Source organism: Salmo salar, chromosome ssa17, assembly GCF_905237065.1.
Source record: "Salmo salar chromosome ssa17, Ssal_v3.1, whole genome shotgun sequence".
Taxonomy (NCBI): domain Eukaryota; kingdom Metazoa; phylum Chordata; class Actinopteri; order Salmoniformes; family Salmonidae; genus Salmo; species Salmo salar.
In genome coordinates this window covers 61900562-61927504 of record NC_059458.1, presented here as the reverse complement: position 1 = coordinate 61927504, position 26943 = coordinate 61900562, and the positions used below count along the sequence as shown (strand labels likewise).

Here is a 26943-nt window from a genome sequence, read left to right as displayed (position 1 = left end):
CAAAACGTTTTTATTTAGAAAAATAATTTACAACTCTCCGTTTGTTTTTACAGAGGGACGTCATGTAGTCAGGCCGCTGAAGTGGCGCTGAATTGAACATCAGCTACAACCTGTTTTAACCTGTTGTTCGGCGCCACCTTGTGGCTTTTAGAAGCACCATCACATCACTGGATGCAGATAAGAGGGGCCAAGCAAGCAAAACCGACCCCGAAATATTCATAACACATTCATAATAAAAAAAAAAAATGCTATGAACTTTTGATCGATACAAGTTGCGTCGCTTACTGTCATAACATAGCCTTATATGAGAAGCAGCTATACGACTTTATTGATTTTCGGGTCATTATAGTGGTCTAATTGCTCATTATCAGCATGCGTCACAGTATAGGCGTCCATTGACCATCCTCTTAATCATTATAACTAAGTCATATTTATCTGTTACATAACAGGGAAGTCGTACTGAGTAGGTGTAGGCTTGGCAGGTAGTGATGGTTATGAAACGTTGATTCTGAACACTTACCCAGCCACCTCTACCCCACCAGCACTAGACAATAAGAACCAGATGTGCCAATATAGCGGTTTCATAACTTCATGGCTCCACAGGCCTCTGTTCGTAGCGTGACAGGGATACAAACCATAAGGGGAGTGGTGTCACGTGTGCCAACATGAACGGCTGAAGTTTAACTTGAGTTGCTCAAACAAATTCGACCAATGCGCACACATTCAGCATCAGTAGTTTCATACCTGCGCAACGAGAAGACTGGAGGATGGACGCAGCATGCAAAAAAATTAACGGGGACTATCCCACACCTGACAATGGCAAAGAGGTAAGCCATTTTAAACATACAATCTAGTGTGAACAATAATATTAAATGTTTCATGAATAATATACATTTATGAAGTTGTTTTTCACTAGTAATATAATGGTGATGACAATTTATGTTATAATGTTGAATGAGTAATATACATTTATAAACTCATTGGCTTATAATACTAGATGGTGATAATTGATGGTTTTATGATTCTGTTTATTTAATATAGCCATATCATTATTATTGTGCAGTAAATTCCATGTCACGAGATAGGGAAGGGAACAGGTATACTTGGCATTGAACAGATCCCCTGTAAAACGTGCTATTGTAAAAAGTCACAGTGTCATTTCGTGAAACGGCTATTAGAACGTTGTTCATTGTCCAGCTACTGTATGTTGTTCACTGTGGCTGGAATATTCTAGTCAGCAGAATGGCAACACAGACTAGACTGTTGTAAACATATGGTAATTGTGAATAATGTTAAAGGTCAGTGACTATGAATCCATGCAGGTTGCGGTAATAAATATGTTTTCTTTTTTTAAACTTTTTAATGAGATCTAGAAAAGGGGTGCACAGTTTAACATCAGCTTTTGCTTGAGAGGTAATGATAAAACGTCTAGTGTTTATTAATTCATCACAATAATGGACTGGAGAAATTCTAAATGGATAGAATCCCAATAAACAGAGAAGTTCAAGGAATTGTGGATGTCGAGGTATTTGTGCTGAGTAGAGATAAATAGTCGATTTTGATGAGATGGTTTCAGGGGTCATTACTACAAAGGTCAGAGAGGAAAGGTTAAAGGTGTGAAAGCTTTGCGCTTTGAGAGGTAAGTCATTTAGAATATGCAAAATAACCTGGGTTCTATAACCACAGCCCACACACAAACACATTCACCAAACATGATTTTTCATTATGAGTGATACTTTGGAGTAAATGCAAAGGAATAGATTAACACAATCCTAATGATATAATGCATATCTGTTCAACTGTTTGATCTAGCTGGGTTCCTATCAGGTTTGTGGGTCAGATTGTGGAGGCTCAGTCATTAGGGAGTGGGCGACATGCGTTTGCAGTTTGGTGAGAGGGCATAAAGGGAGAGAAATAGCTGTGTAGTTGAGGTAATGCCAAGGGTCACCACGCTACAGAAGGTTCACTTTTGGAGAGCATAGCCATGTCAATCACTCCACTCACCTTCATAAACAATCCATTGCTACAGGATACGAGTTCTTCCCAACCCCAGGCCAGTGATATATCCACTGTTCATAGCTATGTAGATGAGAATGTAATCCACAGCCCACCACATTCAATGCCCCCTGGAATGTGTGCAGTGGTAAGGTCCAGCCCTGGTGGTCATAGGCCAAATTGCTGTGAATCTTGTCTTGTTGCAGAGGAGAGGCTCCATGTACCTGGAGGAAGAGACCAGTGCCAAGGCGGGGGTGCTGTCCTGCTTCTTCTCCCTGAAGGAAGAGGTTGGGGCGCTGGCCAAAGCCCTCAGACTGTTTGAAGTAAACCACTCAACATAACCGTGAATATGAATGTACACAGTGCAAACAAACAATCTTACATGTGCAGTAATGTACTGTAGTCACACACAGGCAAAGTCATGTTCAATCTTTATTCTGAAATGCTCTGATGTGTTTGTCCAATGAGTCATTGGTCAAGGACAAATAAGAAATCAGTCAGCCTGTTAGGAGTGCCAAAAACCTGGAAAGCTGAAAAAGCTGTAGAAGCTGAAAGCAATAATAGCTGAAATAGCTGTGACAGCTGAAAGCAGTAATTCCTGAAATAGCTGTAAAAGCTGAAAGCAGTATTAGCTGAAATAGCTGTGAAAGCTGAAATCAGTATTAGCTGAAATAGCTGTGAAAGCTGTAATAGCTGAAATAGCTGTGAAAGCAATAATAGCTGAAATAGCTGTGAAAGCTGAAAGCAGTATTAGCTGAAATAGCTGTGAAAGCTGAAATCAGTATTAGCTGAAATAGCTGTGAAAGCTGTAATAGCTGAAATAGCTGTGAAAGCTGTAATAGCTGTAATATGTAAAAGCTGAAATAGCTTATTTTTAAAAATCTAACTTTAAAAGCTAGAAGCTTAAATAGTTTCTGTAGATGAGAAAGAGAGAGGTGGGTATGAGGCTATTGAGCAGTACAAGCACAACAACAGGCTATAAGCAAACAAAGTAAACAATTATGTGTTTTTATCCATTTCATACCATGCGTACCAAATATGAATAAAACAGATGGAGAAAGACTAATCCAAATGATGTACAGAATCTTCAGAGAGTCAACACTACAGCTGTGTTCTGGGCCAGGAAAACTGCTTAGTCACTCCTTCAGGAGGACAGTTATTTTTACATTTGAGTCATTTAGCAGACACTCTTACCCAGAGCATCTTACAGTAGCGAGTGCATACATTTTTCCATATCGGTCCCCTGTGGGAATCGAACCCACAACCCTGACGTTGCAAGCACCATCTCTACCAATGAGCTACACGGGACAATTTATCACTAGCAACTTTAGGGAGGTAACGATCACACCCATAAAAAGCAGAGCGACTAGAAGATCAGACAGAAGTTTACTAGCTGCCATTTGTCAGTCCGAGGGACCAATTTAAAGAGACAGCCAGACCTTCCCTCTTTTCCTCCATGAAAGAATTTACAAGGCACGCAACCAAACCAAATGCATTTCATAAGACAGCATGTTTCCAATTAGCTCCAGATGTTAGAGGTTACTAACCATCCTCCTGCATCCTGGTACCTGCCTCAGTGAAGGACCTGTGTCTGGCTGAATACAGTACATAGGTCCCCCCAGTAGGAATATATCATACCGTAGGGCCTGCTGTGTTTTAATGTGTACAGCTCTGTGTCGAATTGGAACAGGCTCTCTCATACAAATAGACCAGCTTGTTCAATCTCCATGCAGGCTCCTGCAACAGAGGCCAAGGTAATGGAAAATAATGCTCCACCATTGGATACTACCAGTAAATGCACTGTACGGTAACTACTGCACCCCCATGAAATATGAATAATGGACATTTCCCTGGGGCAGAATTTACATTAACATTTAACTAGCCAAATGTTAGTGGAGAGTTTCCAGCAGGGTGTGAAGGAGTTGGAGGCCTACCCCAAAGTTTTTACATGATGTATCATTAAAGTCCTAGGCTTTAGGTTGGTGCAGTATGTTCCCTCTACCTCTGGGCAAGAAGTAGTGTCACTCAACATTGTTTCTTCGTAATTTCAGAATCAAAATAATACCATTGCGTCATTATGGATAGCTGTCATAACATGTACATGTTGAACATTTTTGTGTCATTTTAACCCAAGACCTTTCAACCAGGGTTCAAGGTTTCGTTTATTTGAAATATTTTGAGTTTGTTGACAACTCAATCAAATATTAACCCAAATGTGGTTGTTGATCAGACGTCATTGTCCAATGTGTTGGTTGCCCAATGTATTAGTAGCCAACGTTGTTAATGCAGGTTACTGGATTTAGAGTTGAGGGGATGTAAGCCCGACTGTGTAGATTTACAGCTCTATGGTAACTGTTAGTGTGATGACATCTTTATCTTAGATATCTATGGGAGCAGCTGTGTACACAATCTTTCCAGGCCGCTCTTTGATCCACAATGCAGGCTGAGGTTTCTGTTTCTGAAATAGTCAAACAGACTGGAAGACACCCATCAGACTCCAATATGGTCACCAGTTATGGCTACTCCATTCATTTAACCATGTTGAGTTGTACCACCAGCAACAGTTGACCCTGTTTCAAGGTACATCCTTTTTTTAAATTTTGTGTTGACTTAAGTGACTATGTTCTTCGTAGCACGCAGTCAGGGCTGTTGGGCAGCACATTCATTGTTTAACCTTCGACGATGAAGTGCTATCAAAGTTTGATGTCCTAGTAGTCAAACCAGAATTGGATTGTCTTGTGGCTCACTTGTAGGGGAGAGCGGGGTACGTTGAGTCAAAGGGTTAGTTGAGCCATCCCTTGTTTCTAAGAAACCATACACAAAATTAATCATTTGACCAAATACTTAGGAAGAGGTCATCATTTGTCTGTGAAGGAAGAAACCACATGGAAAAAGTGGTAAGTTAGGTCCAAAGAACAGAACAAAATTAATTAATTTATTGTGTTACTACGTTTCATGTTGCTTGTATCTAAACCAGAGTAGATGTTTTATACATCAGTTGGGGTCTCTATAAGCTTCATATGACGTCCTAAACCGAGCTTGAAAGTTCATCCTTGTAGCTATGTTGGCTAATATAGTCAGAATGTTTGCCTTGGAGGAAGTTGAGAAAATGGACATGGGGTAAGTAGAGCCAATGGCTACCATACTCCATACAAATGATTAATTTTGGTCAGTTTTACGCATAATATGCCTGCAATGTGTCATGCTTATGAACTCAAGATATAGCATTTATATTGTTACAGAGCAGACATCATCACGTCCCGTGTATACAAATGTAAAACAATCAGGGGTCTAACCCCCCTGAGGTTCTTGAGGGAGCAGCCAAGGAAGTGAGAGAGGGGAAGAAGTCCATTCAATCAGCAGCAAGGGATGAGAAATAGACGGAATGACACTGAAGCGGTACCTTGACAAAAAACAAAACTAACATGTACCTGTGCGAAAGAGAGGCTATGACAGAGTAGCAGAGGAACACGAGGTCTTATCTGATGACATGGAGGCTTAGCTTGCAGACCAGTTTCATGGGCTCAGTCGCCTCAAAAGAACTTGCCCACGAATTGGTACATGGAAACAACATCCCTGTCCCAGACAACTGGTCAAGAAATGGAAGCGTAAGTGATATTGAACAGAGAGATCTATATCTGAATGTAGGCATACAGTTAAATATACAATATACCACATCCCCATTCCATGAATTCAACTTTGACCTTCCATCCCCATCACCCACTGTCACAGGACACTGTCACTCAACTTACGCTGTCCCTATTCTCAACTTACACTGTCCCTATTCTCAACATACCCTGTCCCTATTCTCAACCTACCCTGTCCTTATTCTCAAATTACCCTGTCCCTATTCTCAACCTACCCTGTCCCTATTCTCAACCTACCCTGTCCCTATTCTCAACCTACCCTGTCCTTATTCTCAAATTACCCTGTCCCTATTCTCAAATTACCCTGTCCCTATTCTCAAGCTACCCTGTCCTTATTCTCAACCTACCCTGTCCCAATTCTCAATTTACCTGGGGTAAGTTGTGCCAAGAGACCGCTTTTATGGGGGGCAAGCTATGTTTTCAAAACTGTTATGAATTCTGATTATTTCCAGGGATACACACCATCCTGAAATATGTAGATATCTTTGTTAGAAAGAATACTATATTTCCCTTGATGTAGTGATGCTGAATGTAAATAATGGCTCAACTTACCCCACTCTCCACTACAGATATAAAAATGGAGTAAAACAGAAAGTAAAACAAAAAATCTTAATGCGTGTTTGTGGAGATGTGTGAGATCAATAAGTATCTTCCACGTGCTGTACTCCAAATGTAAACATGAGAAGCTCCTCTGGACCTATGAGCTCTCATTCCCCAGATCCACCCCCTACTCCACCCCCAACTCCCTGTAAAACCCCAAACCTCCCCACCATCAGACCCAGTTTTAGTCCAATCACTTCCCAGCATCCACACCCTCCTTTTCTATAAAAACAGGCCACGTTACCCTGAAAACCATCAACACAGCCCTCCCTCTCCCCAGGACTGACCAGACTCCACTGTACTCGGCAATATCAGCTGGCACCCCCCCGTAGGGCACCTGTCAGTCATCAGTGGGAGGACAGGATCATCTGGATGGTTTAGGAATACAATCTTCCCATATGGCTTTATTCATGTATGTGGAGTGGAACATCGAAAGGCATCCAAGTAGAAACCATCATAATTTGAATGTGAGAAACTGAAAATGACAGCTCAAGTAGGAAGGACCGAATACAAAGGAAACTTTTACATTGGCTCCATATATCCATATCACCAGCTGCATAATCAGCATAATTTATACCCATGTACATTTGCAGTATTAATTTGGAGTCAAAAAATCCTCCTATGCATTTCCAGTCCCCAGCTACATCTCAGTAACTCCCTGTTTATCCCTCTGAAACTCCAGCCCATGTGATGTGGGTTAGATGTCATGTGAGGAGTCAGTTCCTAGCATCAGTGAGCTTGTCATGACCGGACCAAGGCCTTAGCCCAGCCAGGGCATGGGTAGGGTTAATGTCACTCACGCAATGCCTTGTGGTAGACATTCATTCCACTTCAAAAGTCACCAGGAGCATAGGGACATCCCTAGGAAGTACACAAATCTATCCAAACGGCCCATATAGGCCTTGGGTCCATATGAACTGGGGGGGGCATATTTTTCCCTAGATAAGCCTGGTCAGGCTCCCTGTAAGATTAATATTAGGGGGTTCTTGGGGGTGGGAAATGTATTTTTGTTATTTATTTATCTATTTTGAGGGGAGGGGGCTGTGGGAGGTCTCGGATGGTTGAGGGGCAGGTCTTGGGGAACTGTGGGGGAGATCTTGGAGGGCTGGCAGTTGGGAGCTTGGGCTGGTAGCTGTTGGGTCGCTGGTTCAGGTCCCCATTTTTTGACCTTGTGGGAGATCTGTCAATGTGCCCTTGAGCAGGGCGTTGACCCCGGTTGCCTTGCTTCTATGTGTCGCTCTGGATGGGAGTCTGTTAGATAACTAATGTGATGTAGTTGTTGAGCGGTTTCACTGCAAGTACAGTATATTGTATGTTTTAAACATTTATTTAAAAAAAAAAAAATAAAAATAAAGATGAATATTAGAATAACACTGCAGTACTGATCTCCTGTCAACAACAAAGGAAACACTAAACTATCTGCCTAAACTAAAACACACAGACAGAGACCTAAAAAACAAGGCAAACAAACTCACTGACACCATAAGGAGTCAATAACAGCACATCAGATGTAAAGTATGCAGAGCGATGCTAGGCCAGCGATGGGGGGGAGAGGGGTGTGGAGCATTGTTCTGTAACTAAGTGCTGTTGGATGTTGAAACAACAGCAGATCCATATGGTTTCCATAGAGCCCTAGTCTGGATAATGGGATCCAGATGGAGATGGAGGGGGGGGGGGGGGGGGACAGGAGAGTGAGGGGGAATGGGACTGTGTGCCACCTGGCCCCGCCTCTCTACTGGGCCTATGGCAGTAAGAGATTGTTCTACTCCCTCTCCGCTCCCCACAGTTACAAAACCAAACCAAATGTTTGAAATAATTAACCAATATAGATTTGCATGTTTCTCCGGATGGGCCAAAAACTACAATTGATATTGAGATGTACAGTTAATGAGATGTACAGTTGATATTGAAATGCATAGATATGTATATGCACACATCGAATCCCATCCAAAATGAACATATTCTGGAAAATATTCTCTGGTGTTATTAAGTGGCAATTTTATAAAATGCAAAAAGTTGACAGAATGATTTCAAAGATGTGTTGGCATTGATAAAAATGCTGCATGTTGTTGTGCAAGCCCTTTCAATGCTTCCACAGCCCACGTCCTGGCTCTAGTCGGTTCTATAACATCCAGCCCACAGTGCATTAGCTGGGTGATTGTTTAGTGGTGTACTGTTCTGTCCTAAGGTCATGGTTGACTCCACAAAGCCGGTCAAATGACCACTGTTTGGATGTGCACTTGGCGCCCTCTAGCGGTATGCTAAGTCCACATACAGTATTTCCAGTGCTGGATCGTCATGAGTTGAATCACAGGTTTTTTAAGTCGTTTTTCAAAAATGTAACCTAACTTTTATTGTCAAAAATATTTCAACAACACAATAATGCTTTTAAAGTTAAAGATACAAAAACACAAAAACAAAATAAATAAAGTGATGTACAAGATCTAATAGCAGGATTGAACCACTTAGCTGTCACACACAGGATTTGCAGAGCTACATGGCTTCCCCTCTGTCTCTGACTCAACAGGAGAAGGGCATCAACCTGATGCACATCGAGTCTCGCCCGTCACGACTGAACAACCAGGAGTTTGAGTTCTTCATCAGCGTGGACACCAGCTACTCCAAGTCCCTGGACGAGGTCATCGAAGGCCTGCGCACCGAGATCAGTGGCCACGTGCACGAGCTCTCACGCAACAAACAGAAGGACACAGGTGTGTTTATCAGGGTTGGGGTTCATTCATATCCTCGTCAACACTTTTTAATTAGGAAAATTTGGAATTGGAATACAGAATTACTTTTTGAATTGACTAGAGTTGAAATGGAATTCACCCTAATCCTGGTGTGTATGAGTGTGTGTATATAGAAATATATTATCAATGAATAATCAATCTAGATATGCATATAACATATTACAAACCATGACTGAAAGTATTAAAAACCATGACTGATTAAAATCATGACTATTAAATCATTATTTTAAGTGTACTTAACATTAATTATATGATGATATATTTGTGTCTAGGAGGGAGAAGGGGGAAGTAGACAAAGCCTGTGTGTGTGTGTGTCACATGATCTGAACTCTGGGTGGCGCATTAGCAGGCCACCAGACAGACTGTCTAATGAGGCGATGAGCGTCGCCGTGGAGACGGATGGCCTGTCCCTCACATCCAGCCTCCTTTATTAGTTGTTTCCACAATGACATTAGTTTAGTTACTGGGTACCAACTGGCCTGGCTGCAAACAGAGGAGCCCAGTGTCACCGACTGTCACAGAACAGACTGTCTCTATCACAGACCCAGAGGAGGGAAACTCTAACAGGGTCATCGCTCATCCCGGAGAGACAGACAGGCGGAGATAGACAGGGCCACCAGCAAGCCCCCTCTGTCTAGCCCTATGGTCTACTGGACAGGGCGACAGGTTAATGTGTCATTGGAGGATATTAGAGATATTTATGGTCTGAGATGGAGACAGGCTGTTTTGAGAGGAGTCTGGTGGGGTCCCATTGTTCACTTAGCCGCAGGCTGGACCACACGGCCTCGATTTAGATTAATGGTCGACGTCCAGTACTTCTGTCATAAATGAGCCAATGGGTGACCTCCTCTGCTGCTCTGTTCACTGTCAACATGGTTACTGGATAGTGTTCTATCCCAATACAAACGCACCCTGCAGGCAAAACCCCCCCAAAGCCATCCACATCAATATTCATTTGGGCTTCACTTGTTTCAATCAATTTACATTTTGGAATTGGACATTGAACACAAGGCCGATATACTACAAACAATTGTAAATATTACTAAAGTAAAACCAATCGAAACACTGGTGCATAACTTCTTGAGATGAAGAAAACTACACTCTGTTCTGTTTTGGCCATGTATATATGTATTTGTCACATTCATCTGACCTGGGTAATGAGGAGATTCCCCCGTCCTACAGTTCCATGGTTCCCCAATGACATCCAGGACTTGGATCGCTTTGCCAACCAGATTCTGAGCTACGGATCTGAGCTGGATTCTGATCACCCTGTAAGGATCAACCAATCATGAATGTCTGTTTACATCCTACACACTGTACTGGGTGTCTGCTTTGTATTGTATGTGCGTCTGCATTGTTGGGAAGGGCCCGTAAGTTAACAGTTCACTGTTAGTCCACACCTGTTGTTATACGAAGCATGTGACGATTACAATTTAATTTATGTGGGTGTGTGTACATGCGTATGTACATGTGTGTATGCATGTGCACCCACACGTGTGTTTTATGAAAGATTCAAATCGTGATGACAGTCCCCACTCTCTTATCTATTCTAATGGAAACTCTCTAGGGCCCCAAATTGATGTCATTGCTTTAATTGAGCCCCTGTAATTATAGATAATTGCTCCCTTTTGCCACCGCCTTTAAAGTGAAATGTATTCCTCATGAGCAGCATACATTCTACAAAGGCCTCATTCGAATATGTGTTTCCAGCCAGGGCTCTCAGCAGAGTGGGAGAGTATGATGCTGTCAAAGAGTCCAAGTAGTCCTAGCTGAGGATTTACACACTAGATACAAGGCCAGGCAGTGATCATAAATAAGATCTAACATTGATTACTTCTGTCTTTCACTCCAGGGCTTCACAGACCCAGTGTACAGAACCAGGAGGAAGGAGTTTGCCGACATTGCCTACAACTACAGACAGTAACTATCAATCCAGACTAGAATCATTTCTCTCTTGGGTCCCTCTCTTTTACACAACAGCAGAGGTGAAGAGAGCTTCTAGAACCTACTAGAAGTGATCTATGGCTCTTTCCTCCAGCCTCATTTCATTCCCCACTTTGCCTTTTATTGAAAATGACCACAAACAAAAGGGGACAAATTACAGAGGGGACAGTGGTGGATTTGAAGCCTCTAGCTTTGTTCGCATAATTGAGACTTCATTATTCCCAGGAACTACAAAGAGCGCCAGCCCCAATGAAAACGCCCTTACAGGAAGCTCACATTTACATAGCAGTGGGACCTTGGCAGAATAATGAAGTGAATCCACTAACTGTCCCCCCCCCCACCCATCTATCCTCCTAGTCCTCCCTCAACAAATAGGGACTGTGTGTGTCTGTGTATATAAGAACATATTATACACAAGTGTGTGTTAACAACAGTGTGTCTCTCTGTTTCAGTGGCCAGGTCATTCCCAAGGTGGAGTACACAGCGGAGGAGAAGGCCACATGGAGCACAGTGTTCAATGAGCTGAAGACTCTGTACCCCACGCACGCCTGCCGCGAGCACAACCGTGTGTTCCCCCTGCTGGAGCAGTACTGCGGCTACAGGCAGGACAACATCCCCCAGCTGGAGGACATCTCACGCTACCTGCAGTGTAAGACAACAGATCGTGCCTAAGTGCTCCACTTCCTATGCTTCTATCAGCGTCCCACATACACTGACATGGTACCCTCCCCTCCTCTCTGTTTTAGCGTGCACAGGTTTCCGGCTACGCCCGGTGGCTGGCCTGCTCTCCTCTCGGGATTTCCTGGCTGGTCTGGCCTTCCGAGTCTTCCACTCTACACAGTACATCCGTCACCAATCCAAGCCCATGTACACACCTGAGCCGTGAGTGTCCCCCCTCATCATTTTAAGGAGAAAAAACATCAATGTCTCGCTCGTTCGCCATGGTATGTTTTAGGGACCGTATGATTTCCGTCATTTTCTACATGTAGAATCGGTTTGCAAATTACAGCCAGCACCCTGTTAAGTACTTTCGGCTGGCAAATGCCACCGCTGTGTCCATGCCTTTATATAGGTGTCACATCCCACCTTGGGACCAGTTGTACATAGTTGAATATGTTCTACAGTCATTGACTTACATCTCACCACAGGGATATCTGCCATGAACTCCTGGGCCATGTTCCTCTGTTTGCTGACCCCACCTTTGCCCAATTCTCACAGGTAAAGAACACAAGAGGACATGAACGTTCTTTAACCACTGCTGGTATCATAACTTAAGAGAACTATCCATTGTTGGCTTGAAAAAGGGCGCCACTTTAAAGATCAGCTTCAAACACAGTCATGCTAGTCATAATGTTGAGGAGGATTGAGGAGAATGCCATGCAACTGTACTGCATGTGCCAGTCTTTCTCTAATATTGGTTTTGCTCCTGTAGAACGCTTTCATTTGTGTTACAGCACAATATCCTGAAGCAGATATAGACAATAACGATTTATTTGACGCTATTCTGAACAGGAAATCGGTCTGGCTTCGCTGGGTGCCCCCGACGAGTACATTGAGAGGCTTGCTACTGTAAGTATCTCAGACGTCTCACAACATCAACTACAGCCGACTCCTGATACCAGAGGAAGGCAAAACAATTTTGAATATGTGACGAGCCCTTGTGTCTGTCTGTCCACAGGTCTATTGGTTCACAGTGGAGTTTGGCCTGTGCAAGCAGGGCTCTGAGATCAAGGCCTATGGAGCTGGGCTTCTCTCATCATTTGGAGAGCTGCAGGTATTTGCATAACATTTACACCTTCCAGAGTGACTTACAATGAGAAATATATGCTAGAAGCAGCCACAGTGGTCACATGTTGAGCATCTTCACAATAGAACAATTCATTTAGCCATGTGGCTATTTTTGCTAGAGTGTCTTTCATGACCTATTTAATACCCACGTGCGCAGGTCTCCTTTCTGCAGTTCTAATATAGACAAATCCCTACGATGTAGCCTAGTGGGCTGTCAGTCAGCAGCATCGCATTAGTGGAAACAAAGACTGTTCTCAGGGCAGACCTGGTTGTAGCTAGATATGTTCGAGTCACATCGGGGACAGTTTTAGCATTTTAGCTAACCCTAATCTTAACCTAATTTTCCTAACCTGCTACGAAAAGTAACTTCTACTAATCAAAACCGTCAGACCTGCCCTGATACCAATCTTGGTTTCCACTAATGCGATACAGCTGTCAATCAGTTTGTTAGTGGTCCATACAGGGCTCAGGCGAAATGTGTCACTGGGGGAAACTGGCGAGGAGTGGGTTGGTGGTTCACTGGTGAAGTAGGGGGCAGAGACAGAATTCATATCTTAAGTCACCAGTTACATCAGACATTGTCATCAGAGGATGAGCAGTTAGCTGAGTCATATCACAGCAGGACGCCATTCACACTGTACTTCCTGTTTACTGCTACCGATGCTCACCAGGCACAGAATATCATTGAGGAATTGCACACTGCTTGTGGTCCGTGACCTCAAAACACCAAGTGAGGACTTGTAACCTGGTTTCTGCTCATTGTAGATTGATTCATGACAGTGGTACATCTCCCATAAGTGGGGATTGTCAAACTCTGGAATAACGTTTGACTGTTTTGAATTGTTTTACAGTACTGTTTGACAGACAAGCCCAAGATTCAACCATTTGACCCTGCAAAGACCAGCCTCCAGAAGTACCCAATCACTGAGTTCCAGCCCATTTACTTTGTTGCAGAGAGCTTTGACGACGCCAAAGAGAGAGTCAGGTAATATTTAACATCTGTACAATATTAAACGTTTATTATCTCACATTCATTCACTGGATTTGCTTCCGAACTCTCTGGATCTTTATATCGTAATATATACATTCACATTCTCAATTGAATGTCCTATGTCATGACTCTTTATACAGGAGATTTGCCGACACCATCCCCAGGCCTTTCTCAGTGCGCTACAATGCGTACACCCAAAGCATTGAAGTCTTGGATAACACCCAGCAGCTGAGAAACCTGGCTGACAACATCAGTGGTGTGTGACATTTCTATAGAGTCCCCATAAAACTAACTTTTCAATAACCCCTTATGCAAATACCAACATCGAGTACTATTAGAAATGGATTCAAATGAGATTTTCTACCAATTGTAATTTATATACACTTCATGTAATATATGCTAGTTAGCATACACTTTTATCCAAAGCGTCTTACAGTCATACATACGGGTGGTCCTGGGAATCAAACCCAGTACCCTGGCATTGCAAGCACCATGCTCTATCAACTGAGCTACAGAAGACCACACTAGGATTTATTTTTGTCTTGCCTTATACAAATTGTACAACTCCTACTGGAATTGAATGTTTCTTAGTCTTCTACACATGAACTACCTAATTTGATCATGTTGCTTTTATTTTAGGGGAAATTGGGATCTTGTGCAATGCCCTGCGGAAGATGGAGTAAGGAGACCACTTTGGAGACCACCTTCAATACTGATGTGCGCAATGATAGAATCTCAATGTACTTCATCAATCTTGTAGATTTCCATTATACTCTTTCTACTTATAATCTATGTGCTTGCCCATTATAACATCTACTGCATTCTGCTTCATCTTTAAATAAATTATTCATAAATACCTACTGCAAGTCATTTTAAGTAGAACATTTTAATTTTAGTAGTCATTATTAGAGTAGCACTCTCTCAATGAATCACACAGAGGCATACTACTAGCCAATGAAAATGGCACATCGGAAAATGAGTCAGTCTTTGTAAATATGAAGTTACATTAAACAAGTATTAACTTTAAAAGAAGTATTCTTTTATCATACCTTTTTCAGTATGTTCTAGAAATCCAACAGCGCCATTCCAGTATTGATAGGTTAACCGATGTCATTTTCTGTTAACTGCTGAGGGGGATTAAATTGGAATAGTGCTGTTCCAAAAGTATTAGCTCAGGCTTTGACGATGATCTCATTCGCACTTGAGTATTCTATCTGTAGTGGTTAAATCGCAAATGGCAAAAATAAATCCTTGCATTATGCTATAAATAGCTAGGCCTATATAACACAATAACGAAATGCAATGTGTATGTCCAGCATGTTATTAGAGAATGTTTGATTATATCCTGAATTGTGATCAATCCAAATGATCGACTGTTTTTCCATTCTTTACTATCACATTTGTTTGTATAATATGCATGAAAATGTGTTATTATTAACTTGTCAAATAAATGTATGCTAAAAAGGTTCTTTCAGATCAATTCTCAAACTAATTATTGTTATTATTACATATGTTTTATTATTATTAGGCTGTAATTGGTTGTGAGAACATATTTGTGTGTTAGAGTCTGCCAAAGTGCGTTTCAGCACCTTGGAGAGCATCCCAAGTCAGGGGAAAAGAAATGTTTTGCACAATGACCTGTTGCACCTCTTACAAATCAATGGAAATACAAATATATAGCCTAGGATAAATGTAAGTTAAATTCAATATTCATAATCTTATTTTGTAGGCTACAAAACGTTTTATTTCGCAATATATTAGGCCTATACGTGCTTTCATAAACTATTTTTTATTCCATTAAAGGTGATTGGCTGTTATGACGCATAACACCTAAAACTCAGACGTGTGCATTTGCGTAACTAATTTCCATAAAGAATTATGTGAGCACTAGGATATAAACCTGTCTCTCTGCTGACAGCACAGATTCAAACACCGCGGTGCCTCGGAGAGTCTCAGTATCCGGGAATAGGCCTATATAGACTATTCGATCAAACAAATCATAGCAACTCTCAATATTATTTCAGTCTACGACAAATCGCCAGAAGCTCAATGAAGACGGAGAGTGTGGTGCAAAACATTCCGTTCGTCGGCAGAAAGCGAAGTCTGATCGAAGATGCCCGGAAAGAGCGCGCCAGCGGTTCATCGTCCCCTGGCCCATCGCGGGGCGGTGAAAACTTTATGTTTGAGGAAAAGGAAGGAACGGTGACACTGAACATTCTTTTTGCACTCAGCCATGAGAAGAATGCAGGGTTCTTTAAAACTGGCAAAGTCTTTGAGGTAAGGAAAGCATGTTCATCATTAGATATGAGTTGCAGATGGAGCTTCAATAAAATCAGGCCTACCGCATCGAATCAATTTGCTAAAATATAAATGTGTTTGTTTAAATATGATATGTATGTCTTTACCATGCATTCAGACGTTTGAAGCCAAGCTTCTGAATATTGAGAGCCGACCAGGGAGGAAGTCTAAGAACAGTGGCTATGATGATCTGGAGATCTTTATGAGGTGTGAAGTGCACAGCTCTGACACAGACATCTTCATCAACTCACTCAAGAGAGTCGCGGACGACGTACGCACCATCCCAGAGGAAAAAGGTTATAATAACATTTGAATGAAATAATAATCATAGGTTTCTATTAATAGTAACGTTTTTCTTATTTTTTAAAATGATCGATTAGAATACAATAACACCTAATAATTTAAATTGTGTGGAATAATTATGCTGTGCCATATTTTCCTGTTTCCTTGTTTTAGTTCCCTGGTTCCCCAGAAAGATCAGAGATCTGGATAAATGCAACCTGTTGATAACGAAATATGATCCAGATATGGACCAGGACCATCCAGTTAGTGTTTATGTTTACCTTAGCAATATTGCTAGGCTACCATTTATATGGCATTGATACAATACTTGTATAATTCATTGAATTGTTAGCAATAATACTCAGCTAAAGAATAACAAACTAAAAATGTTATGGCTAACTAAATGTTATGATTCCTTTTTCAGGGATTCAGTGATCCAGAATACAGAAAAAGAAGGTGCTTCATCGCTGAACTTGCAGCAAATTACAAACAGTAAATTGATCCCATTTTCACCTTTCAAAAAAGTTATTCCCATGTAGTGAGTCGCTCTTAGGTGCCAGCACTGCATCATTGGACCAATGGCATGACATCGTAGAAATGCATTCGTAAAGCAATGACTGATGTATTGATGCATCCATCTCTGTTCCACAGTGGGGAACCATTACCCAGAGTGGAGTACACACCAGAGGAGGTGGCCACGTGGTGAGAATAACAGCTGATGTATAGTATACTGGAGATGGCCATCATACCATAATACTAGACTTCTTTCATAATGATAATAATCTAGTCAATACACCTGTGGAGTTGGAATGACAGTGTTCTAATGACTCTGCTGCTGCTGTCATTTAACAGGAGAGAGGTGTACCGGACCCTGAGGACCATCTACCCTGACCTGGCGTGCAGACAGTTCCTGGGTGGGCTGCAGCAGCTGGAGAGGGAGTGTGGCTATGGAGAGGACAGTATCCCCCAGCTCCGGGAGGTCTCTGCCTTCCTCAAAGGTGAGGCCCAGCAGTCTATCTCTGCCTGAGGGACAGAGCAATAGCAGCACTATGCCCAGCTTCAAGGAATAGAATAAACACGGACAGAGGAAATTCCAGCATGCCAATGACTTTCCATTGAATGACTAATTCTGGTCGATGACTGTGCGCAGTGCGCACCTTATAGATTGATTGTGCCTCTTTATTTTCATGTAGATTGCTTACAACAGTAATAACAACATTAGGGATGGTTCTCGTATTGCAGAAACAACATGTATGAACATCAGCATCCATGCCACTGGTGAATATGTGTCTGACAGTGGTACCTTGCTATGTGTTCTTGTTTGTCCAGAGAAGACAGGCTTCCAGCTGCGTCCGGTGGCAGGGCTACTCTCCGCCAGAGACTTCCTAGCTAGCCTGGCCTTCAGAGTGTTCCAGTGTACCCAGTACATCCGCCACGCCTCCGCACCCATGCGCTCCCCGGAGCCGTACGTCAATTGGTGTTACTGACATAGTAGAATCACTCGAAATAGTGTGTCATAAAAACAAGTTTACTAAACTGATCATAAATAATAACATATGTATGATTCATGCCAATCATGATAATCAGTCTAATCAATGGACATATTCATGTGAGTCATGTATTCACTGCTTTTGCGCTTCCTTCTCTCAGAGATTGCTGTCACGAGTTACTTGGCCATATTCCTATGCTTGCAGACAAAGAATTTGCCCAGTTTTCCCAGGTAAAAACATTTAGACTTATATGGTTCATATGATGCTTGGGAGTAATAATACATCAATTATAATAATACATCAATTGTCTTATCAGTGCGCAACACTTATAATTGTTCGTCATTTGCAGGAAATTGGCCTAGCCTCACTGGGAGCGTCAGACGAGGATATTGAGAGACTCTCAACCGTAAGAGCTGACCTTTGAGCTTTCATTTCAAAATAAGCAGTTACCAATCAGATGTAAAACATTAGATACTGCATTAACGTTTGGTGTTGGACTGCAAATAATGGACCTTTGCTGCCATCTAGTGGAAATATAGAATACTGACCAATCTGATAATTTGACTAATGTGTGAAATGGAGCCTTATCATTTCCTCATCACTTGTTGTCATTCCTCCGACAGTTGTACTGGTTCACGGTGGAGTTTGGACTGTGTAAGCAGAATGGAACTGTGAAGGCATACGGTGCCGGCCTCCTGTCCTCATATGGAGAACTCATTGTGAGTAGTATTTTACATTGGTACTCTGTAGATTTGTACTGATGGAGGGGACTAATTCCTAATTTGTTATCTCTGTTTTCATATAACATGCCGCTAATCATTTCGGAATTAGTCTAAAACAATAACTAATCACTTCTCTTATTTCCATCTTTCAGTATGCTCTCTCTAACGAACCTGAGTACAAGCCATTCAACCCAGAGGAGACAGCAATCCAGCCGTACCAGGACCAGACTTTCCAACCTGTCTACTTTGTCTCAGAAAGCTTTGAGGATGCCAAGATTAAGATGAGGTACATCAATGCATAAAAGTGGTGAATGTCTATATGTGAGCACTTCAGTACGGTTTGAGTTGATCTTGTCGCTCCTGGACGCGTTGCTGCAGGGGTTTTGGAGAGGAGCCAGTGGGAACCTCAGGGAATCTGAGTGAGGACACAGAAGCAAATCAGATTGAAGGCAGCTGTTTAGGAGTCACTCGTAATTAGTATATTATGTTTTGTAATATTTTAAGGTAATCTGAATGAGCAGAGTATGGATGGACATAGAGCAGGGATGGACAACTTCAGTCTTCGGGGGCCGGACTGGTGTCACACTTTTACCCCATCCCAAGCACAAACAGCTGAGTAAACTAATTGCATTCTGAACTGAAGATCATGGTTAGTTGATTATTGGAGTCAGGTGTGCTAGCTAACACATCATTATGAGAGAGATGAAATGACTTGAGGAGACACTCGGAGTTCATAATTGCGAACATTTAAATTTAACCCATAAGAGTTTAAGCCCTGTACTACTAAGCTACAGTTGAAGTCGGAAGTTTACATACACTTAGGTTGGAGTCATTAAAACTCGTTTTCCAACCACTCCACAAGTTTCTTGTTAAACAATAGTTTTGTCAAGTCGGTTAGGACATCTACTTTGTGCATGACACAAGGAATTTTTCCAACAATTGTTTACGGACAGATTATTTCAATTATAATTCACTGTATCACAATTCCAGTGGGTCAGAAGTTTACATACACTAAGTTGACTGTGCCTTTAAACAGCTTGGAAAATTCCAGAAAATGTCATGGCTTTAGAAGCTTCTGATAGGCTAATTTACATAATTTGAGTCAATTGGAGGTGTACCTATGGATGTAATTCAAGGCCTAACTTCAAACTCAGTGCCTCTTTGCTTGACATCATGGGAAAAAAATCCAAAGAAATCAGCCAAGACCTCAGGAAAAAAGGTTGTAGACCCCCACAAGTCTGGTTCATCCTTCGGAGCAATTTCCAAACGCCTAAAGGTGCCACATTCATCTGTACAAACAATGGTACGCAAGTATAAACTCCATGTGACCACGCAGCCGTCATACCGCTCAGGAAGGAGACGCATTCTGTCTCCTAGAGATGAACGTACTTTGGTGCGAAAAGTGCAAATCAATCCCAGAACAACAGCAAAGGACCTTGTGAAGATGCTGGAGGAAACAGGTACAAAAGTATCTATATCCACAGTAAAACGAGTCCTATATCGACATAACCTGAAAGGCCGCTCAGCAACGAAGAAGCCACTGCTCCAAAACCGCCATAAAAAAGCCAGACTACGGTTTGCAACTGCACATGGGGACAAGGATCGTACTATTTGGAGAAATGTCCTCTGGTCTGATGAAACAAAAATAGAACTGTTTGGCCATAATGACCATCGGTATGTTTGGAGGAAAAGGGGGGACGCTTGCAAGCCGGAGAACACCATCCCAACCGTGAAGCACGGGGGTGGTAGCATCATGTTGTGGGGGTGCTTTGCTGCAGGAGGGACTGGTGCACTTCACAAAATAGATGGCATGATGAGGCAGGAAAAATATGTGGATATATTGAAGCAACATCTCAAGACATCAGTCAGGGAGTTAAAGCTTGGTCGCAAATGGGTCTTCTAAAATGGACAATGACCCCAAGCATACTTCCAAAGTTGTCGCAAAATGGCTTAAGGACAACAAAGTCAATGTATTGGAGTGGCCATCACAAAGCCCTGACCTCAATCCTATTGAAAATGTGTGGGCAGAACTGAAAGTGTGTGCGAGCAAGGAGGCCTACAAACCTGACTCAGTTACACCAGCTGTGTCAGGCAGAATGGGTCATAATTCCCCTAACTTATTGTGGGAAGCTTGTGGAAGGCTACCCGAAACATTTGACCCAAGTTAAACAATTTAAAGGCAATGCTACCAAATACTAATTGAGTGTATGTAAACTTCTGACCACTGGGAATGTGATGAAAGAAATAAAAGCTGAAATAAATCACTCTCTCTACTATTATTCTGACATTTCACATTCTTAAAATAAAGTGGTGATCCTAACTGACCTAAGACAGGGAATTGTTATTAGGATTAAATGCCAGGAATTGTGAAAAACTGATTTTAAATGTATTTGACTAAGGTGTGTGTATTATCTTCTTACTTCAACTGTATATGTAATTGTTTTAAGGTCATACCAATGATCATTTTGCTATTTGATTTTGAATCTGAAGACCCCTTGAAGTATCAAAAACATTTGATTTAACCCCTTAGAAGATGATTTTTGGGATGTCTCATCGTCAGACAAACACCGCTCTAGCTCTGTCACCTTTTACCGCAAATGCGGAAGTGTTACGGATGCAATGCATTGAGACCCATCCAAACTTGTCTAGAAAGCGGCACGGCAGGCTGTCTAGCTCCCTCCTATCCTTTTTGTGGATACATCTCATTATTGTAATCTTTATTGGAATATTTGTTGATAATTTTTGACGTCAACTGCCTGTATTCAATGGAGAGAGATGCTATGCTACTAGCTTCTTGTCATGAATATGTATAGCTCTCTCGAAACAACTCCAATATAAAGTGTTTTTTTCTCAAAGTTACCGGGATGTCATGTGTCCTACTTATCTCAGTACACTCATAACTTAAGCATTAAGTAACTTCTTCTATTTGATCAAATAAACCTCAGTAGCAAATAAGCTACTTTTTTTGTTGTTGACCAAATTCGACACTCAAAAACTCCTTGCTTGGGTGGGTGAAACAACGAAAAAAACGTCACCTGCTGGAGGGAGACAGATTTTCCGCAGAGTTGGGCCTCTCTCTTCCTGTAGGTTTAAAATATCCCTCGTGGCCAGGGTTGACCCATTTCAAGAAATGCCATTGGTTGGTGGATATAAAGTTTAAGATCTTTGATACACTGATGAAGAATTTGTGCCAGGATATAATAAGTGCCACCTGTTGAGGTTAGCATAACGTGTTCCGTGTTATGTGATGGGACCAGCTACAATTGTGATGGCGCCGTTTTATTGGCGCTTAACCAACCATGCCATTTTGTTTGTAACTTATTTTGTACATAATGTTGCCGCTACCGTCTCTTATGACCGAAAAGAGCTTCTGGACATCAGAACAGTGATTACTCACCTCGAATTGGACAAAGAATTTTCTTTAATGAGTCGGACAGGAAGGATATACTCCAAACACCCGAACAGGCCCTCATCCCCGTCATTCACTGGAGAAAGAAACTGAGATTTTGCGTAAAGAGATCGAGGTGCCTTGTGATGATCAGGCGACAAGAGGCTAATCTGCCTTTGCCATCAGTACCGTTAGCTAATATTCAATCGCTGGAAAATAAATGTGACGTACTGAAAACACGTATATCCTACCAACGGGACATTAAAAACTGCAATATCTTATGTTTCACCTCAGTCGTGGCTGAAAGACAACATTAATAACATACAGCTAGCGGGTTATACACTATTGGCAGGACAGAACAGCAGCTTCTGGTAAGACACGGAGCGAGGGCCTATGCATATTTGTAAACAACAGCTGGTGCACGATATCTAAGGAAGTCTCAAGGTTTTGCTCGCCTGAGGTAGAGTATCTCACGATAAGCTGTAGACCACACTCTCTACCTAGAGTTTATCTGTATTTTTCGTAGCGGTCTACATACCACCACAGACCAATGCTGGCACTAAAACCGCACTCAATGAGCTGTACACCGCCATAAGCAAACAGGTAAACGCTCATACAGAGGCGGCACTCCTTGTGGCCGGGGACTTTAATGCAGGGAAACTTAAGTCAGTTTCACTTCATTTCTATCAGCATGGGCAAACAGAGGGGGGGAAAAAAACTCTAGACCACCTTTACGCCACACACAGAGACACATACAAAGCTCTCCCTCGCCCTCCATTTGGCAAATAATTCTATCCTCCTGATTCATGCTTACAAGCACAAATTAAAGCAGGAAGCACCAGTGACTCGGTCTATAAAAACTTGGTCAGATGAAACAGATGCTAAACTACAGGACTGTTTTGCTTGCACAAACTGGAATATGTTCCGGTATTCTTCCGATGGCATTGAGGAGTACACCACATCAGTCACTGGCTTCATCAATAAGTGCATCGATGACGTCATCACCACAGTGACTGTACGTACATACCCCAACCAGAAGCCATGGATTACAGGCAACATTCGCACTGAGCTAAAGGGTAGAGCTGCCGCTTTCAAGGAGTGGGACTCTAACCTGGAAGCTTATAAGAAATCCCACTATGCCCTCCGACGAACCATCAAACAGGCAAAGCATAAATACAGGACTAAGATCGAATCGTACTACACCAGCTCCGATGTGGCAGGGCTTGCAGACTATTACAGACTACAAAGGGAAGCACAGCCGAGAGCTGCCCAGTGACACAAGCCTACCAAACGAGCTAAATAACTTCTATGCTCGCTTCGAGGCAAGTAACACTGAAACATGCATGAGAGCATCAGCTGTTCCGGATGACTGTGTGATCACGCTCTGCGCAGCCGATGTGAGTAAGTCCTTTAAACAGGTCAACATTCACAAGGCCGCAGGGCCAGATGGATTACCAGGATGTGTACTCCAAGCATGCGCTGACCAACTGGCAAGTCTCTTCACTGACCTTTTCAACCTCTCCCTGACCGAGTCTGTAATACCTACATGTTTCAAGCAGACCACCACAGTCCCTGTGCCAACCCGTAGCACTCACGTCTGTAGCCATGAAATGCTTTGAAAGGCTGGTCGTGGCTCACATCAACACCATTATCCCAGAAACTCTAGACCCACTCCAATTTGCATACCACTCCAACAGATCCACGGATGATTCAATCTCTATTGCACTCCACACTGCTCTTTCACACCTGGACAAAAGGAACGCCTATGTGAGAATGCTATTCATTGACTACAGCTCAGCGTTCAACATCATAGTGCCCTCAAAGCTTATCCCTAAGCTAAGGACCCTGGGACTAAACACCTCCCTCTGCAACTGGATCCTGGACTTCCTGACGGGCCGCCCCCAGGTGATAAGGGTAGGTAACACCACATCCGCCACGCTGATCCTCAACATGGGGGCCCCCCAGGGGTGCATGCTCAGTCCCCTCCTGTAATTCCTGTTCACTCATGACTGCACGGCCAGGCACGACTCCAACACCATCATTAAGTTTGCTGATGACAACAGTGGTAGGCCTGATCATGGACAACGATGAGACGGCCTATAGGGAGGTCAGAGACCTGACCGTGTGGTGCAAGGACAAAAGCCTATCCCTCAACGCGATCAAGACAAAGGAGATTATTGTGGACTACAGGAAAAGGAGGACCGAGCATGCCTCCATTCTCATCGACGGGGCTGTAGTGGAGCAGGTTGAGAGCTTCAAGTTCCTTTGGCGTCCACATCACCAACAAACTAACATGATCCAAGCTCACCAAGACAGTCGTGAAGAGGGCACGACTAAACCTATTCCCCTCAGGAGACTGAAAGGATTTGGCATGGGTCCTCAGATCCTCAAAAGGTTCTATAGCTGCACCATCGAGAGCATTCTGACTGGTTGCATCACTGCCTGGTATGGCAACTGCTCGGCTTCTGACCGCAAGGCACTACAGAGGGTAGTGCGTATGGCCCAGTACATCACCAGGGCCAAGCTTCCTGCCATCCAGGACCTCTATACCAGGCGGTGTCAGAGGAAGGCCCTAAAAATTGTCAAAGACTGCAGCCACCCTAGTCATAGACTGTTTTCTCTGCTTCCGCACGGCAAGCGGTACCGGAACTCCAAGTCTAGGTCCAAGAGGCTTCTAAACAGCTTCTACCCCCAAGCCATAAGATTCCTGAACATCTAATCAAGTGGCTACCCAGACTATTTGCATTGCCCCCCCCACAACCACCACCGATTTGCCGGTGCCCTGGCACATTGACTCTGTACCGGTACCCCCTGTATATAGCCCCGCTATTGTTATTTACTGCTGCTCTTTAATTATTTGTTATTCTTAGCTCTTACTTTTTTGGGGGTATTTTCTTAAAACGGCATTGTTGGTTAAGGGCTTTAAAGTAAGCATGTCAATGTAAGGTAATACCTGTTGTAATGTAATACCTGTTGCATTCGGCACGTGACAAATAACATTTTATTTTGAATTTAGCTTTCTGTCACATGCAAGTAAATCACAGATTTGAATTGGCTGATTCGCATTTGGTGCCAGAGAAACTGTTTATAATGAAATGGTTGCTTATTCGCAAATATGGAACCAATGTTTTAAAACCTTATTTTTCTACCTGCAGGCGGTACTCGTCGTCCATCCAACGGCCCTTCTCTGTCCGGTACGACCCATTCACCTGCAGCCTGGAGGTTCTGGACCAGCCCAGTAAGATCCAGCATGCCCTAGGCCAGATGAGAGACGACCTGAAGATACTCCACAGCGCCCTGGAGAAACTGGGCTGAGGGCCTCAACACTGAGCCAGAGACTCAGGGAGTGAAACTGATACATACCTCTGGAGGGGTGGGAAGGGAAAGACATTTTGGGTCTTTAAAGGTGCAATCTGTAATTTCTCTGTGTGGCCATGGGGCCAAATGCACAATCAATCAATGCTCAAAATAGTTCCATTTAAGACAATCAGTTGAATATCCACCTCTTCAATCCTGCTGGGCTAATACTTGCGTTATTATTATAATAATTTTTTTTTTGAGACTAAACTAGATTTAGCCGTTAAATGGATGGATGTGAAATGCTGTGTATATATTTATTCAACTGAAAAACACAATTTCTATTTCTTTGCGAGATGAATGAATATTTCCTTGTTGGGTGTATGTACTAATATGTACAGTCATGTTATACATGTATTGTGAGGAGAATGTACAAAGTAATAAATATTTACATTTTTTCAGTCCAATCACAAAGGGCATGAAAAAGAGACACACATGGGGGTAGGAAATGTACAGGGTAAATATGTCAGAATGTTTATCTAAGTAGAGAGATTATAGAGAAAAACTTTAGAATGTATGTGTAAAATAGTGACCATGGAGGGATCAAGGAAAGAGACAAGAAAGTATCCGAAGTCTGTGTATTTGCGTTTGAGAGAGCGAGCAAGAGACAGAGAGAGAAAAAGAGAGAGGGAACATGAACGAGAACGTCAAAGAGGGTTGGAGTACTACAATATAACCCTATGTGCCACACTACCTCCCATTCCAAACCAACTGTTTCCATTTAGAAAATTCTTGGAAGCCATTTGTCTTCTAGTGTTATTTAGTAAAGGGAAGGAGCTAATTATGAAAGATTTAAATATTATGTTTCCTCAGCTAGCTACTGTCAGAGCCAGCACTGAGGCCCAGTGGATCTAAAGCTGGACCTGGTCACACAGACGTCACAGTATAACGCTACACGGTCAGTAGGGCTTCACAACTGGCATGATAAACTCTCGCCATCTCCTCTCTCTTCCTCTCTCTGCCTGTGGGTTCAACGGGTGATGGAGGCCTTGTTTCTGTATCAGTGACAATGTGTCTGCACCAGAGTTCACCCATATTCATTTTTAAAGCCAGAACGCAAATCGGTTCATAGATCTACTCAGACTGTAAAACACCATGATGTACACAGTGGTTGTGAAAGCCTCCGACCACCTTGAGTGGGAGGCCTTCCTGTTCAATCATTCCAGTGTAAATCAAACATGGTTCACCTTACTCACAGAGAAACTCAACCTCTCCGGTGCAGAGAAAATGGTGCACAGAGCCGAAGATTGATCTACTATACCGCTTGATTTGAGTGCAGCGGTGCACACATCCACTTCCTTAAGCAAAATTATTAAGTGTCCGAATTTTGGTTATCTCAGCTTACATCCAGCACAGCTCGAATCCAAAAATCCCCCCCAGAAAAACCGACCACTGAGATCCAAATCTGCTGAGGCCCCCACACACAAAAGGGGTTGCCATGACGATAAGATAACCACTACTGGTTCCAAGCAAAATTACTGTGCCTCACATACTAACCACAAATCCCCCAATGATGCACAGTATCATCCTGCCTTCAGAACTTAAGTGTTTCCTAATGTCATGGACCATGGTTGCCTTGGCACGCTAGCCTCCCCAGACTCAAAAGGATGGGTCATTGGGTTCACAGAGTCCTCCCTGAAGACATAGGTGAAGCACAGATCATGGACTGTCTTTTGCATTCATAAATAAAA

The 26943-nt window shown here is 42.7% G+C and overlaps 2 protein-coding genes across 3 annotated transcripts; both read left to right on the top strand.

Moving 5' to 3' along the window:
* The first annotated feature begins 576 nt into the window (after positions 1-576).
* LOC106576281 (phenylalanine-4-hydroxylase) lies at positions 577-15183 on the top strand. 2 transcript variants are annotated; one of them, XM_014153365.2, is made up of 13 exons: positions 577-827; positions 2202-2318; positions 8770-8953; positions 10175-10263; positions 10845-10912; positions 11389-11585; positions 11683-11818; positions 12085-12154; positions 12449-12505; positions 12615-12710; positions 13576-13709; positions 13856-13971; positions 14355-15183. In XM_014153365.2, exons 1-13 carry the CDS (start codon positions 768-770, stop codon positions 14396-14398), a joined length of 1368 nt encoding a protein of 455 aa, XP_014008840.1. In that variant the 5' UTR covers positions 577-767; the 3' UTR covers positions 14399-15183. The 2 variants fall into 2 exon arrangements, with proteins under 2 accessions (XP_014008840.1, XP_014008841.1); XM_014153366.2 differs by lacking the exons at positions 577-827; positions 2202-2318 and adding an exon at positions 2330-2350.
* Positions 15184-15657: 474 nt separating this feature from the next.
* On the top strand, positions 15658-25981 carry LOC106576278 (tyrosine 3-monooxygenase-like). The gene is made up of 12 exons (XM_014153361.2): positions 15658-15992; positions 16132-16309; positions 16470-16558; positions 16720-16787; positions 16947-16997; positions 17148-17293; positions 17625-17760; positions 17946-18015; positions 18135-18191; positions 18409-18504; positions 18660-18793; positions 25051-25981. The coding sequence occupies exons 1-12, from the start codon at positions 15765-15767 to the stop codon at positions 25208-25210; spliced, it is 1413 nt and encodes a 470-aa protein (XP_014008836.1). The 5' UTR covers positions 15658-15764; the 3' UTR covers positions 25211-25981.
* The last annotated feature ends 962 nt before the right edge of the window (positions 25982-26943 follow it).

Excerpts from the sequence above, each read along its gene's own strand:
- LOC106576281 (XM_014153365.2), top strand. The coding sequence starts at position 768 with ATGGACGCAGCATGCAAAAAAATTAACGGGGACTATCCCACACCTGAC. Across the intron at positions 11,586-11,682 it reads CATCTCACGCTACCTGCAGT|CGTGCACAGGTTTCCGGCTA; the intron begins GTAAGACAACAG and ends TCTCTGTTTTAG. Across the intron at positions 13,710-13,855 it reads GACGCCAAAGAGAGAGTCAG|GAGATTTGCCGACACCATCC; the intron begins GTAATATTTAAC and ends CTCTTTATACAG.
- LOC106576278 (XM_014153361.2), top strand. The coding sequence starts at position 15,765 with ATGAAGACGGAGAGTGTGGTGCAAAACATTCCGTTCGTCGGCAGAAAG. Across the intron at positions 17,294-17,624 it reads GGTCTCTGCCTTCCTCAAAG|AGAAGACAGGCTTCCAGCTG; the intron begins GTGAGGCCCAGC and ends TTGTTTGTCCAG. Across the intron at positions 18,505-18,659 it reads CCTCATATGGAGAACTCATT|TATGCTCTCTCTAACGAACC; the intron begins GTGAGTAGTATT and ends TCCATCTTTCAG.